The sequence below is a fragment of the Amblyraja radiata genome, chromosome 12 (genome assembly GCF_010909765.2).
Source record: "Amblyraja radiata isolate CabotCenter1 chromosome 12, sAmbRad1.1.pri, whole genome shotgun sequence".
Classification (NCBI taxonomy): domain Eukaryota; kingdom Metazoa; phylum Chordata; class Chondrichthyes; order Rajiformes; family Rajidae; genus Amblyraja; species Amblyraja radiata.
Window position 1 is genome coordinate 58,281,078 of NC_045967.1, and position 14,097 is coordinate 58,295,174.

Consider the following 14,097-nt stretch of genomic DNA (forward strand, 5'->3'; position numbering starts at 1 on the left):
CCACATTCTCCATCAACCGATCTTATGTTCTCCAGAGATGTTGCCTGACCAGCTGAGTTACTCCAGCACTTTTGCGCTCTATGCAAGATTCCAGCACCTGCAGTTCCTAGTGTGTATAGTCTGTGATACATTTGATGAACAGCAAATCCAGACAGCGGGTCCAACTGGTTTGTCTCGTTGTGTTTACTGAATAAATAAAATATTTTTAGCAACAGAAGTAGTTGGCAAGTTGACAAGTTCTTTGTACGAAGCATTGTGGTGTGTGTGTGTGTGTGTGTGTGTGTGTGTGTGTGTGTGTGTGTGTGTGTGTGTGTGTGTGTGTGTGTGTGTGTGTGTGTGTGTGGGGGGGGTAAACTGCGGAGTGACCCGGCCACGAGGCGTTAAAAGCTGCACTGCTGAGAACGGTGGCGTTGTGGGCAGGGACAGCAACACACGGTGACATCCACAACAAAGGGGTGGCTGCAGACACCAGGCCTGGTGCAGGGAGAGGTGCCCGCCCGCTCCAACACAGTCTCCAGCGCTACACGCTGCCCTGTTACCAGGAGTAGCAACGCTGGGCCCAGCCAACAACAGTCTCACCATGGCACACATGGCTGTGCCCGGCACACCACACACCGCCTCCATACAGGGCCCGTGGATATGACAAACAGCCGACTCCTGCATCTACTGACTGGTCATAGAATCTCACAGCATGGACAAGACCCTTCAGCCCAACTCATCCATGCTGACCAAGGTGCCCCATCTACGCTAGTCCCATTTAGTAGCTCCAAGGAGATGTGTGGGGTGCACACGCACACAGTGTTACACACACACACAGACAGTGTTACACAGACAGTGTTACACACACAGACAGTGTTACACACACACAGTGTTACACAGACAGTGTTACACACACAGACAGTGTTACACACACACACACACAGTGTTACACAGTGTTTTGCACACACACACACAGACAGTGTTACACACCCACAGAGAGTGTTACACACACACAGACAGTGTTACACACACACACACACAGTGTTACACAGTGTTACACAGTGTTACACACAGACAGTGTTACACACACAGACAGTGTTACACACACAGACAGTGTTACACACACAGACAGTGTTACACACACAGTGTTACACAGACAGTGTTACACACACAGACAGTGTTACACACACACACAGACAGTGACACACACACAGACAGTGACACACACACAGACAGTGACACACACACAGACAGTGACACACACACAGACAGTGACACACACACAGACAGTGACACACACACAGACAGTGACACACACACACAGAGTTACATACACACTGGATTGGAAAGGTTTGGAGAAATATGGGCCAAATGCAGGCAGGTGGGACCAACATAGACGAGGCATTTTGTCCAGCACGGAGGAGTTGGGCCGAAGGGCCTGTTCCCACTGTGCAACGTGGAGGCAGAGTATTCACATCAAGACGATGAGAAGCTCCTTTGATTAATGACCTTGAGTCCTGACATTACCTAAGCAGTTCTAGTTTCAACCTTAGATGACGCTTCAAACTCAGGCAGGGCACGGCACAATAGGTCTAGAAGTCAGTTTCATTTAGCACAAGGTGTTTAGTCACTATGATTCTCGGCAACCTCCTTCCTGGTCGCTATAGCGTGTAACATCCTGTTCGTGGTTTGAGCCTCGGCTCAGTGACGTCGGACTCAAGTCTAAATCTATCGTTATATACCAGGACCAGGTCATTCACCTGACCAGCAACGTCAGAGGCAGATAGAGCCAGGTCACAGGGGTCAGAGTGCATGACCTCTTGACTTTCAGGAGCCCGAATGTTAACGGACACTAGGCACAAGGAACTGCAGATGCTGGGTGTTGCGGAAAAACACAGAGTGCCGGAGTAACTCCAGCACTCTGTGAAACGTCACCTATCCATGTTCTCCACAGATGCTGCCTGACCCGCTGAGTTATGGTGCAGCAGCATCTATGGAGCTAAGGAAATAGGCAACGTTTCGGGCCGAAATCCTTCTGGAAATAGGCAACGTTTCGGGCCGAAACCCTTACGGGTTTCAGCCCAAAACGTTGCCTATTTCCTTAGCTCCACAGATGCTGCCTGACCCGCTGAGTTACTCCAGCACTCTGTGAAACGTCACCTATCCATGTTCTCCACAGATGCTGCCTGACCCGCTGAGTTACTCCAGCACTCTGTGTATTTTATGGACTGCCTATCTCTTCAACAATTTTTGTCTTTCAATGTCACTGCTGTAGTAGCCAATTCTCGCTGCCTCGGTGCCGATTAAAATACTAATGAAGTGCCTCACGCACTGCCCTGGCTAGAACAATATCTCCATGTTTGGCCCTGGTCTCTCTGTCTTCCTTTCATCACCCTTTCACTGTTCACATGCTTTACAGATTCCATTTTGTATGACTCACTCATCCTTCCTTGTAATCTCCCTCTCTCCCTCTCCCCCTTAGAAATATAGACAAATAGGTTCAGGAGTAGGCCATTCAGCCCTTCGTGCCAGCATCGCCATTCAATATGATCATGGCTAATCATCCACAATCAGTACCCCGTTCCTGCTTTTCCCCCCATATCCCTCGATTCCATTAGCCCCAAGAGCTCTATCCAACTCTCTCTTGAAAACATCCGGTGAATTAGCCTCCACTGCCTTCTGTGGCAGAGAATTCCACAGATTCACAGCTCTCTGGTTGAAAAGGTTTTTCCTCATCTCAGTCCTAAATGGCCTATCCCTTATTCTGAAACCGTGGCCCCTTGTTCTGGACTCCCCCAACATCGGGAACATTTTTCCTGCAGCCAGCCTGACCAATCCTTTAAGAATTCCATATGTTTCTATAAGATTTCCTCTCATCCTTCTAAATTCCAGTGAATACAAGCCAGTCGACCCATTCTTTCATCATATGTCAGTCCCGCCATCTCAGGAATTAACCTGCTGAACCTACGCTGCACTCCCTCAATAGCAAGAATGTCCTTCCTCAAATTAGGAGACCAAAATTGCACACAATACTCCAGGTGTGGTCTCACCAGGGCCCTGTACAACTGCACAAGGACCTCCTTGCTCCTAAACTCAAATCCTCGCACTGAAGGCCAACATACTATTAGCTTTCTTCACTGCCTGCTTTACCTGTATGTTTACTTTCAGTGACTGATGTACAAGGACACCCAGGTCTCGTTGTACCTCCCCTTCGCCTAGTCTGACACCATTCAGATAATAATCTGCCTTCCTGTTCTTGTCACCAAAGTGGATAACCTCACATTTATCCACATTGTACTGCATCTGCCATGCTTCTGCCCACCCAACCTATCCAAGTCACCCTGTAGCCTCATAGCATGCTCATCGCAGTTCACATTGCCACCCAGCTTTGTGTCATTTGCAAACCTGGAGATGTCACATTTAATCCCCTTGTCTAAATCGTTAATATATATTGTAAATAACTGGGGTCCCAGCACCGAGCCTTGCGGCACCCCATTAGTCACTGCCTGCCATTCTGAAAAGGACCCGTAAATTCCTACTCTTTGGTTCCTGTCTGCCAACCAGTTCTCTATCCATGTCAGCACTCTACCCCCAAAACCATGTTCTCTAATTTTGCACGCTAATCTCTTGTGTGGGACCTTGTCAAAGGCTTTTTGATAGTCCTATACACCACATCCACTGGCTCTCCCTTATCCATTCTACTTATTACATCCTCAAAAAATTCCAGAAGATTAGTCAAGCATGATTTCTCCTCATAAATCCATGCTGACCTTGACCGATCCTGTCACTGCTTTCCAAATGCACTGCTATAACATCTTTAATAATCGACTCAAGCATCTTCCCCACTGCCGATGTAAGGCTAACTGGTCCGCTCTCCCCCTATCCCTCCCCATTCCTACTTTACCACTGCCTCTTCTCCCACCAAGAGAACCAGCGGTCACTGTCACCCTGCTGGTGAAGTATCCTTGATGATCATCCACCCACCAAGTGCAGCCATGACCCAGACCGTGATATAGAGGCAAGAGTTAGAGCAATACTACCCAGCTCTTGGTACGTTGTTACAGTGATGCTCACTGTGTGGAGTTTGCACGTTTTCCCTGTGACCCCGCAGGTTTCCCCTGGGTGCCATAGAGTCATACAGCATGGAAACAGGCCCTTCAGCCCAACTGGCCCATGCTGACCAAGATGCCCCGTCTACACTAGTCCCACCTGCCCGTGGTATTGTGTCGTGACTGAAGGTTCCCGACCCGAAACATCATTGATCCATTTTCTTCCAGAAATGCTGCCTGACTTGCTGAGTTACTCCAGCACTTTGTGTCTATCTTTGGTTTAAACCAGCATCTGCAGTTCCTTGGTGTCACATTAGTATATTTTAGAGATACAGCGTGGAAACAGGCCCACCAAGCCCACACCGACCAGCGATCCCCGCACATTAACACTATCCTACACACACTAGGGACAATTTACAATTTTACCAAAGCCAATTAACCTACAAACCTGCACGTCTTTCGAGTGTGGGAGGAAACCAGAGCACCCTGAGAAAACCCACGCTGGTCACAGGGAGAACGTGCAAACTCCGTAACAGACAGCACCCGTAGTCAGGATGGAACCCGGGTCTCTGGCGCTGTGAGGCAGCAGCTCTACCCACTGCGCGGTAACCTTTACTGGACTCCAGTGGCCAGGCACACTTTGTACAGAGAGGGGAAAGTGCCCCTTGTCCACATCTCCCCCTCACTCCCACACACAGACCTCTCCAACAGCTGGAACATGGTTCCCGCTTGCTCTGCAGTCTCCAGCCCGGAACAGACCATTCACCCAGCCTGGAGCAGCCACATCGAAGCAATGGCCACCATAGCACGCCAACGTCTTGACTTCCTTGGAACGCTTTAGGAAGTCTGGCGTGTCCCCTACAACTCTCAGCAACTTCTACAGATGCGCCGTAGAGAGCATCTTATCACGATGCTTCACAGCTCGGCTTGGGAACAGCTCCAGTTCAGTTTTTATTTGTCATATGTAGGTTAGCACAGGGTCAACGGTACAATGAAATGTGTTTGACAAGACAACGGGTCACCTCAGCAATGATATTACAAGGATAAAATTAAAGGTAAAAAGATAAAAGTGACATTGATCGTTAAAGGACAACAATAAGCTTCATCTAAAATCGTAGAAACCGCAGAGATTTGTGGACATTGCCAGCCCAGATCATCACACAAACCAACCTCACTTCCACTGACTCCATTTATACCTCACGCTACCTCGGCAAGGCCAGCAGCATCATCAAGGACCAGTTGTATCCTGGCCACTTCTCCCATCGGGCAAGAGGTACAGAATTGTCAAAACGCACACCTCCAGATTCTTCCCAGCTGTTATCAGGCAACTGAACCACTCTACCATAAACCAGAGAGCGGTCTTGACCTAACATCTACCTAATTGGAGACCCTCGGACTATCTTTAATCTGACATTACTTTGCACTAAACGCCATTCCCTTTATCCTGTATCTGTACACTGTGGACGGCTCGATTGTAATCATATGTTGTCTTTCCGCTGACTGGATAGCACGCAACAAAAAAGCTTTTCACTGTACCTCGGTACACGTGACAATAAACTAAACTAACTAGCATCACTAACCTGCAGCCCAGCGGAACCAGAGAGAGAGGGCTGAAGATCGAGTGAGCAAATCATCCACTTCCAATATAAAGGTAAAACAACCTGGAGGTTTCAGGGACCCTGATATGAACACACTGAATGCAGGAAGCAGATCAGAGAGAGTCTGCAGTGGGCAAATTCCATCACTCCATCTCCACCAGTTTGATGGCTGGGATTTCCAGGAATCAGCTCTGAGGGATGAATCTGGGCTGTAGCAGGCAGCCACTGGCCTGAATGAATGAATGAATGAATACGTTTATTGGCCAAGTATTCACATACAAGGAATTTGCCTTGGTGCTCCGCCCACAAGTGACGCAGTCACTGCAACTTGCAGCCTCCCCCCACCTCTCCCAGCACCAAGAACGCGCACAGGGGAGCGCCACCGCCCACAGGGTCCCCTCCAGGACACACAAGGCGACAACCTGTGGCCAGTAGGTAATGCCGCTGCCTCACAGCTCCAGAGCCCCAGGTTCGATCCCGACCTCGGGTGCTGTCTGCGTGGAGTTTGCACGTTCTCCCTGTGGCGGCGTGGGTGACGATTCACAGTAGGAGGAAGCAAGGGGGAGTTGGTGGGCAGGTAACAGAGAACAAACCACATTAGCATGAGAGGGGGAAGGGCCATCTAAACACATCTGCTCCCCAGGAAGTGATGTGAAACCACAATGTATCCTGCTGTACAAGGAACACGGAACAGCACAGGAACAGGCCCTTCGGCCCACAATGTCAGTGTCAAACATGATGCCAAGCCCAACTCTTATCAGCATGTCCTCCACATCTATCTAACAACCTCCCACATGTCACAATACCAAAGTACCATCATCATCATAGAGTCACAGATGATAGTGTGGAAACAGGCCCTTCGGCCCAACTTGCCCACACCGGCCAACATGTCCCAGCTACACTAGTCCCACCTGCCTGCGTTTGGCCCATATCCCTCTAAACCTATCCTATCTATAGTTTTAATGACCAATTTATGCCCCCAAACATATTTTTATTCTTTAAAAAGTCGCAAAATAGATCATAAATGGCCATTGTGTTTTTGACACCACGATGTTTTTGATATATTGAATTTGAATACAAGAAAAAATAATTAACTCGCCCAAAAAAAAAATCGCTACTACTATAGGATAGTACGTTGGGGTTTGTGAAATGCAGTAGAGGGTTGGGGCCTCCGTGGTTTAACTTACGGAGGTACCAACCCCCGATAACGGATGTTGTGACAATGGACACCAAACGCAACGACCGTCACGGGACTTTGCTCGGCCGATTACCAGACATGTTACTGGATTTTTCGCCTGGTATTGATGAAGATATCTCCCTAAATCATTATCAATATGTATGAGTGGCCCAAATGAAGTTTATTTATGAATTAAATATTCATGGCCACAGTTTAAGAATAAGGGGCAAGACATTTAGAACGAAGATGAGGAAATACTTTTTCTCACAGAGAGTGGTGAGTCTGTGGAATTCTCTGCCTCAGAGGGCGGTGGAGGCCGGTTCTCTAAATACTTTCAAGTGAGAGCTAGATAGGGCTCTTAAAGATAGCGGAGTCAGGGGATATGGGGAGAAGGCAGGAACGGGGAACTGATTGTGGATGATCAGCCATGATCAGACTGAATGGCGGTGCTGGCTCGAAGGGCCGAATGGCCTACTCCTGCACCTATTGTCAATTCCGCGCGCGTGTGTGTGTGTGCGCGTGCACAAGACTTGGACATAGAGTTTGAACGCAGCAACACTAACAGCACCATGGAAGCACCTTCACCACAGGGACCCAACTTGCCAAAGATGCCCACAAACCACAGCCAAATAAAGAGAGGGGAGGAAAGTTCACAGATCCAAGTGCTGAAGGAACTTTAATGTCTGGGAAAGTAGCCGAGGCAAGATATACAAACACAACCGTCAAACGCAATAACGGGCAGAGAGAAAATGGTCCCAAAAATATCCTCCGTACCACAAATCTCACCCTCCAGCCCAAATTAGTGGCCAACTTGCTCGACATAGAATGGTACAGCATGGAAACAGGCCACTCGGCCCATCTTGTCCATGCCGTTTGTCCCTTCGCCCTCTAAATCCTTTCTATCCAAATGGCTTTCAGTGGCTTCTATGGCATGTTCTGCCAGCTCCTTCCAGATACGGACTACCCTCTGAGTGATCCTAAGGTTCCTCCTAAATCTCTCTCCTCTCACTTTAAGCCTGTGCCCTCTAGTTTTAGAACCCTCTCCCCTGGGCAAAAAGATTGTGGCCATCCACTTTATCCATGCCCCTCATGATCTTGTACACCTCAATAAGCCTCCGACACTCCACAGGAAGAGACCAACCTCTCCACGTAAAACACAAGCCCGCAGGCCCAGGTAAACTCCAGGTGAGTCTCCACCTGCACCTGTCCCACCAGGGAGGAGAATTGTGGACGCAGCCCACACCATCACACGCGCCAACCTCCCTTCCATCAACTCCATCTACATCTCACGCTGCCTCGGCAAGGCCAGCAGCATCATCAAGGGCTAGTCGCACCCTGGCCACTCCCTTTTCTCCCCTCTTCCCATCGGGCAAGAGGTACAGAAGTGTGAAAACAAACGCACGCACGCACACCTCCAGATTCAGTGTTTAAGAAGGAAACTGCAGATGCTGGAACAATCGAAGGTGGACAAAAATGCTGGAGGAACTCAGCGAGTGAGGCAGCGTCTATGGAGCAAAGGGATAGGTGACGTTTCAGGTCGAGACCCAGAAGCATCTATGGAGCGAAGGAATAGTTGACGTTTCGGGTCGAGACCCTTCTGGGTCTCGACCCGAAACGTCACCTATTCCTTCGCTCCATAGATGCTGCCTCACCCACTGAGTGTCTCCAGCATTTTTGTCCACCTTCGATTTTTCCAGCATCTGCAGTTCTTTCTTAAATATAACAAACAAACAAAAAATTTCAATAAATTAAGAAAAACACAAAGCAATGCCAAAAAAAACAAAGTTGCTGGCGTAACGCAGGCAATGCTTGTTGTACCTCTGGCTCCGTCAGCTCCACGACACTCTCCTGACATTTACTGTGCAAGGCCGGGCCTGGTTTAACCTCCCCAGAAGCAGAGGGACGTTCACCCTGAACGCAGCCTCGAGGTACGTCACCACGCCACCAACTGATGCTTCAGTCAAGCCGCTATGTATTACTACGCCTTAGTCCACAGGTAACATCCACACACAATCCACACTTCATGTGACCAGGAAGTGCCCAGACTTCGCACAGAGAGTTGTGAGTCATGTTCCCGGTGTTGGGGGAGTCCAGAACCAGGGGCCACACCAGGGGTTTAAGAATAAGGGGTAAGCCATTTAGAACAGAGATGAGGAAACACATTTTCTCACAGAGAGTTGTGTGAATCTGTGGAATTCTCTGCCTCAGAGGCCGGTTCTCTGGATGCTTTCAAGAGAGAGCTAGATAGGGCTCTTAAAGATAGTGGAGTCAGGGGATATGGGGAGAAGACAGGAACAGGGTACTGATTTGGGATGATCAGCCATGATCACATTGAATGGCGGTGCTGGCTCGAAGGGCCGAATGGCCTACTCCTGCACCTATTGTCTATCAGACACCGCTCCCCTGCTCAAAGGGGGACGGGGGGACCTGGCAGGGGGGGGGGGGGGCAGGTGAAGGGGAGAGATGAGGAGTTGGTGAGGGGTTTTTAGGGGGCAGGCTGCATCTTTGATCCTTAGAGTTTAGGAGGTTGAGGGGTGATCTTATTGAGATGTTGAAGATCTTGAAGGGGATAGAATACACAGGGTCCTTTGCCCAGGGTAGTGGAACCAAGCACCAGAGGAAGTCGGTTTAAGAGGGGCAGAGGGGAAAATTTAATCGGAACCTGAGGGGCAACTTTTTTCCACACAGAGGGTGGAGGGTGAATGGAACGAGCTGCCGGAGGATGTAGTTGAGGCTGGAAACTATCACAACACTTGGACAGGTACATGGATAGGACAGCTTTAGAGGGATATATGGGCCAAACACAGGCAGGTGGGACAGGTGTAGATGGGGCATGTTGGTCAGCATGGGCAGGTTCGGCCGAAGGGCCTGTTTCCGTGCTGTGTGACTCTGTGACTAAGTGTTGATGGGGAGAGGGATGGTGGGGGTGGGATTAAGGGGAGTGGGGTTGTAGGTGTGAGAGGGAGGTGGAGGGGAGTACAGCGGGTGTGGGGGTGATCAGAGGGGCAGTGGTGGAGGGGGGGCAGCAATGTGGGCCATCAAAACGGGGGCTTGGAGGGTGAAGGGAAGGTGGTGGGGGGTTGAGGAAAGTGCTGGGTTGAGTGGGCATTGGGGGGGAGGGGGTGTGAGCATTAGGGGGGGGAGGGGGGGTATTGCGGGGGACGTTGGGGGGGGGGGGGGCATTAGGGTGGCGGGGATGAGAGGGGCAAGGACTGGTGTTGGTGGTGGTGGGGCATTGGTGGGGGGAGGGGGTGGGCATTGGGAGGTGTAAGGGGGCGGACATTGGGGGGCGGCGATGAGAGGGGCAAGGACTGGTGTTGGGGGGGGGAGGGAGGTTGGGGGAACGGGGTAGAGTTTGCGGGGGGACAGTGAGAGGGGGGAGAGTGAGTCGTCCTGTCGCTACTTGCCCGGGGTAGAGACGGGCCGGGCCGGGAGCTCTCGCTGTGTCTCTGTGTGTGTGTGTGTGTGTGCCGGTGCCGGTGCCGGGGCCGCGGGGCTGGGCAGGTTAGGTTAGGTTAGTCCGGGTGGGGACGTGTCGGGGCCGGGGTGAGTTGGGGGGGTGTCGGGCCTTACCTGCATCCCCGGGACGGTCACGGCCACAGGAGACTGCGCCATGTCCGGCCGCCGCTAATGCCCGACCCGACCCGACCCGACTCCTCTCCTCTCCGCTCCGGCCCCGGTTACATGGCCCCGCCGGCCGGCCGGCCCCGCCGCTAATGCCCGCTACACTCGCTCTCTCTCTCTCCCCCCTGCTCGCGTTCTCTCTCGTTCTCTCTCTTTTTCTCTTTTTCTCTCTTTCTTTCTCTCGTTCTCTCTCTCTCTCTCTCTCTCGCTGTGGGGTGGAGTTGCAAACTCCCGCACGTCACTTTCCCAACTCACAGCTTCACCAGTTACAGGAGCAACTATTAACCACTCCCCGTCTCCTCCGAAAAAAAAAACCAGGGGGAGGAGACGCCGCAAGGCGAGCGAAGAAAGGAGGACGAAGAAAGAGAAGGAGCCTTCTCCCTCTCCCCTTCTCTCCCCTTCTCTCCCCTTCTCTCTCCTTCTCTCTCTCCTTCTCTCTCTCCTTCTCTCTCTCCCCCTGCTTACACCTCTCTCTTTGCCCTCCCTTTTGTCAGCCTCTCTCTATCTCCCCCCTCCCTCTCTGTCCCCTCCCTCTCTCTCCCCCACCCTCTCCTTCTCTCTCTCCCCCACCCCCTCTCTGTCCCCCCTCCCACACCCCAGTTGCAGCCACTGGGCCAGACTCGGAGTTGAATCTTAGTGCTATAACAGTGCAGCATTTGTGAACACACGGGGCTTGTGCAATGCCTGTGGTGGTGGCAGGAATGTGAGAGGCAGTGCAGTCAACATCAGATTCAGATGCAAACGGCCAGCCGGGTGGTGAGGAGCGGCACAGTGGCGCAGCGGGTACAGCCTGTCTATGTGGAGTTTGCACGTTCTCCCTGTGGTGGGACATGAGGCATGAGGAGAGAGCGGATAGGCTGGTCTGCCTCGGATGCAGGGGCTGAGGGGTGACCTTCTCGAGGTGTATAAAACCATCTCTCAGGTAGATGGTCACATTTCCCCAGGGCATTGCTTGATGGAAAGGATACAGAGTGGACACTGGCCCTTCGGCCCATCGAGTCCACGCCAAACCATCATAGAACAGTACAGGAGCAGGCCCTTCGGCCCATCATGGCCCATGATACCAACCAACCAATCTCCTTTGTCTGCGCGTGATCCAATACCTCTGCACATCCATGTGTCTATCTAAAAGCCTCTCATTTGCCACCACCCTCTCTGTGCCCACCACCACCCTTGGCACCCACATACCTGGCACCCACCACTTGCCCCTCTCACCTTAAACCTATGGCAATAGACAATAGGTGCCATTCAGTCTTTCGAGCCAGCACCGCCATTCAATGTGATCATGGCTGATCATCCCCAATCAGTACTCCTATCTACTCCCCATATCCCCTGACTCCGCTATTTTTAAGAGCCCTATCTAGCTCTCTCTTGAAAGCATCCAGAGAACCTGCCTCCACCGCCCTCTGAGGCAGAGAATTTCACAGACTTACAACTCTCTGTGTGAAAAAGTGTTTCCTCGTCTCCGTTCTAAATGGCTTACCCCTTATTCTTAAGTTGAGGCCCCTGGTTCTGGACTTCCCGAACATCGGGAACATGTTTCCTGCCTCTAGCGTGTCCAAACCCTTAATAATCTTATATGTTTCAATAAGATACCCTCTCATCCTCCAGCACTCTGTGAAACGTCACCTATCCATGTTCTCCACAAATGCTGCCTGACCCGCTGAGTTACTCCAGCACTCTGTGAAACGTCACCTATCCATGTTCTCCACAGATGCTGCCTGACCCGCTGAGTTACTCCAGCACTCTGTGAAACGTCACCTATCCATGTTCTCCACAGATGCTGCCTGACCCGTTGAGTTACTCCAGCACTCTGTGTCGTGTTACATACACATGTGCAGCAGGTAGTGCACAGTTTATTATTGTTGATTATTTAATTATTGTTTATTAACACTAGTTGCAAGAGACATATTGGCCAGTACTCAAGCATACTCTACTGAAAAGATTCACAAATCCATTACCTTATTAGGTATAAATCAGTGCTCACACTGAATTAAAACTCACCCAATGGTCTCAGAGTCAGTACCCCCGACAATGCTTTGAAACTCAGTGACAGGAGTCATAGAAAGTCGCAGAGCTGTATAGCACGGAAACAGGCCCTTCAGCCCACCTTGTCCATGCCAATCAAGTTGGCATACTGGGCTGTGCAGAGAAAGAACTGCAGGTGCTGGATAAAATCAAAGGTAGACACAAAATGCTGGAGTAACTCAGCAGGTGAGGCAGCGTCTAGGGAGAGAAGGAATGGGTGACCCGAAACATCTGCCTCACCCGCCAGCATTTGTGCCAGTCCCATTTGCCTGCCCTCGATACCCTTCTGATCCACACATCTGTCCAGATGTATTAATGATATCGGCTTCTACAGCTTGCACTAGCAGCCCGTTCCAGATACGGACTACCCTCTGATTGAAAACGTTACCTTCAATCTAGCTCCTCTCACCTAAAGCCTGTGCCCTCTACTTTTAGAATCCTCTACCCTGGGGGAACAAGACTGTGAGCGTTCAAGTTATCCGTGCCCCTCATGGTCTTGTACTCCTCAGTAAGGTCACCCCTCATCCTCCTACACTACAAAGGAAAAAGCCCTAGCCTATCCAACCTCTCCCTGTATCTGAAGTCCAAGTTGGTGAATCTCGTCTGCACCAACTTTATGACCATTTCCAACTTATAGATAGGAGCCAGGATTGAACCGGTAACCCTCGAGTTAAAAAATGTCATTGAAACCAATCAATGAATAAGTTTATTGACCAAGTATTCCACATACAAGGAATTTGCCTTGGTGCTCTGCCTGCAAGTGACAACATGACATACTGTGACAGTTAGGAATGACACATAAACATTAAACATTAATAATAAAACATTATCGATTCCAGTATTCCAGTACAAATGTTCCTAAATTCTTCTACAGATGCCCCAGAGAAAGCATCTGATCAGGATAAATCACAGCTTGGTCTGGGAACAGCTCCATCCAAGACCGCAAGAAATTGTGGACGCAGCCCAGACCGTCACACAAACCAACCTCCCTTCCATTAACTCCATCTACACCTCACGCTGCCTCGGCAAGGCCAGCAGCATACTCAAAAACCCTGGCCACTCCCTCTTCTCCCCTCTCCCATCGGGTAAGAGGTACAGAAGTGTAAAAACACACACCTCCAGATTCAGGGACAGTTTCTTCCCAGCTGTTATCAGGCAACTGAACCATCTTACCACAACCAGAGAACAGTGCTGAACTACTATCTACCTCATTGGTGACCCTCGGACTATCCTTGATTGGACTTTACTGCTTTTATCTTGCACTAATTGTTATTCCCTTATCATGTAGCTGTACACCACGAATGGCTCCATTGTAATCATGTATTGTATTTCCGCTGACTGATTAGCACGCAACATAAGCAGGACCTACACAGTGAATGGTAGGCATCTGGGTAGTGTTGTAGAGCAGAGGGATCTAGGAGTACAGGTGCATGGTTCCTTGAAGGTCGAGTCGCAGGTAGATAAGGTGGTCAAAAATGCCTTCAACAGTCAGAGTATTGAGTATAGAAGTTGGGAGGTCATGTTGCAGTTGTATAAGACGTTGGTGAGACCGCATTTAGAATATTGTGTTCAGTTCTGGGCACCATGTTATAGGAAAGATATTGTCAAGCTTGAAAGGGTTCAGAAAAGATTTACGAGGATG

The 14,097-nt window shown here is 50.3% G+C and overlaps 1 protein-coding gene across 3 annotated transcripts in view; it reads right to left on the minus strand.

Annotated features, from left to right (window-relative positions):
• stk26 (serine/threonine kinase 26) overlaps window positions 1-10,717 on the minus strand; it is a 56,472-nt gene extending 45,755 nt beyond the window's left edge. For 2 of the 3 annotated variants that reach the window (XM_033030863.1, XM_033030861.1), the window contains exon 1: window positions 10,377-10,717. In XM_033030863.1, coding sequence (XP_032886754.1) covers window positions 10,377-10,418 — 42 coding nt within the window. In that variant the 5' untranslated portion in view covers window positions 10,419-10,717. The remainder of the gene's footprint in view (window positions 1-10,376) is intronic. The other variant, XM_033030862.1, reaches the window with a different exon arrangement.
• Between the last annotated feature and the right edge of the window lie 3,380 nt (window positions 10,718-14,097).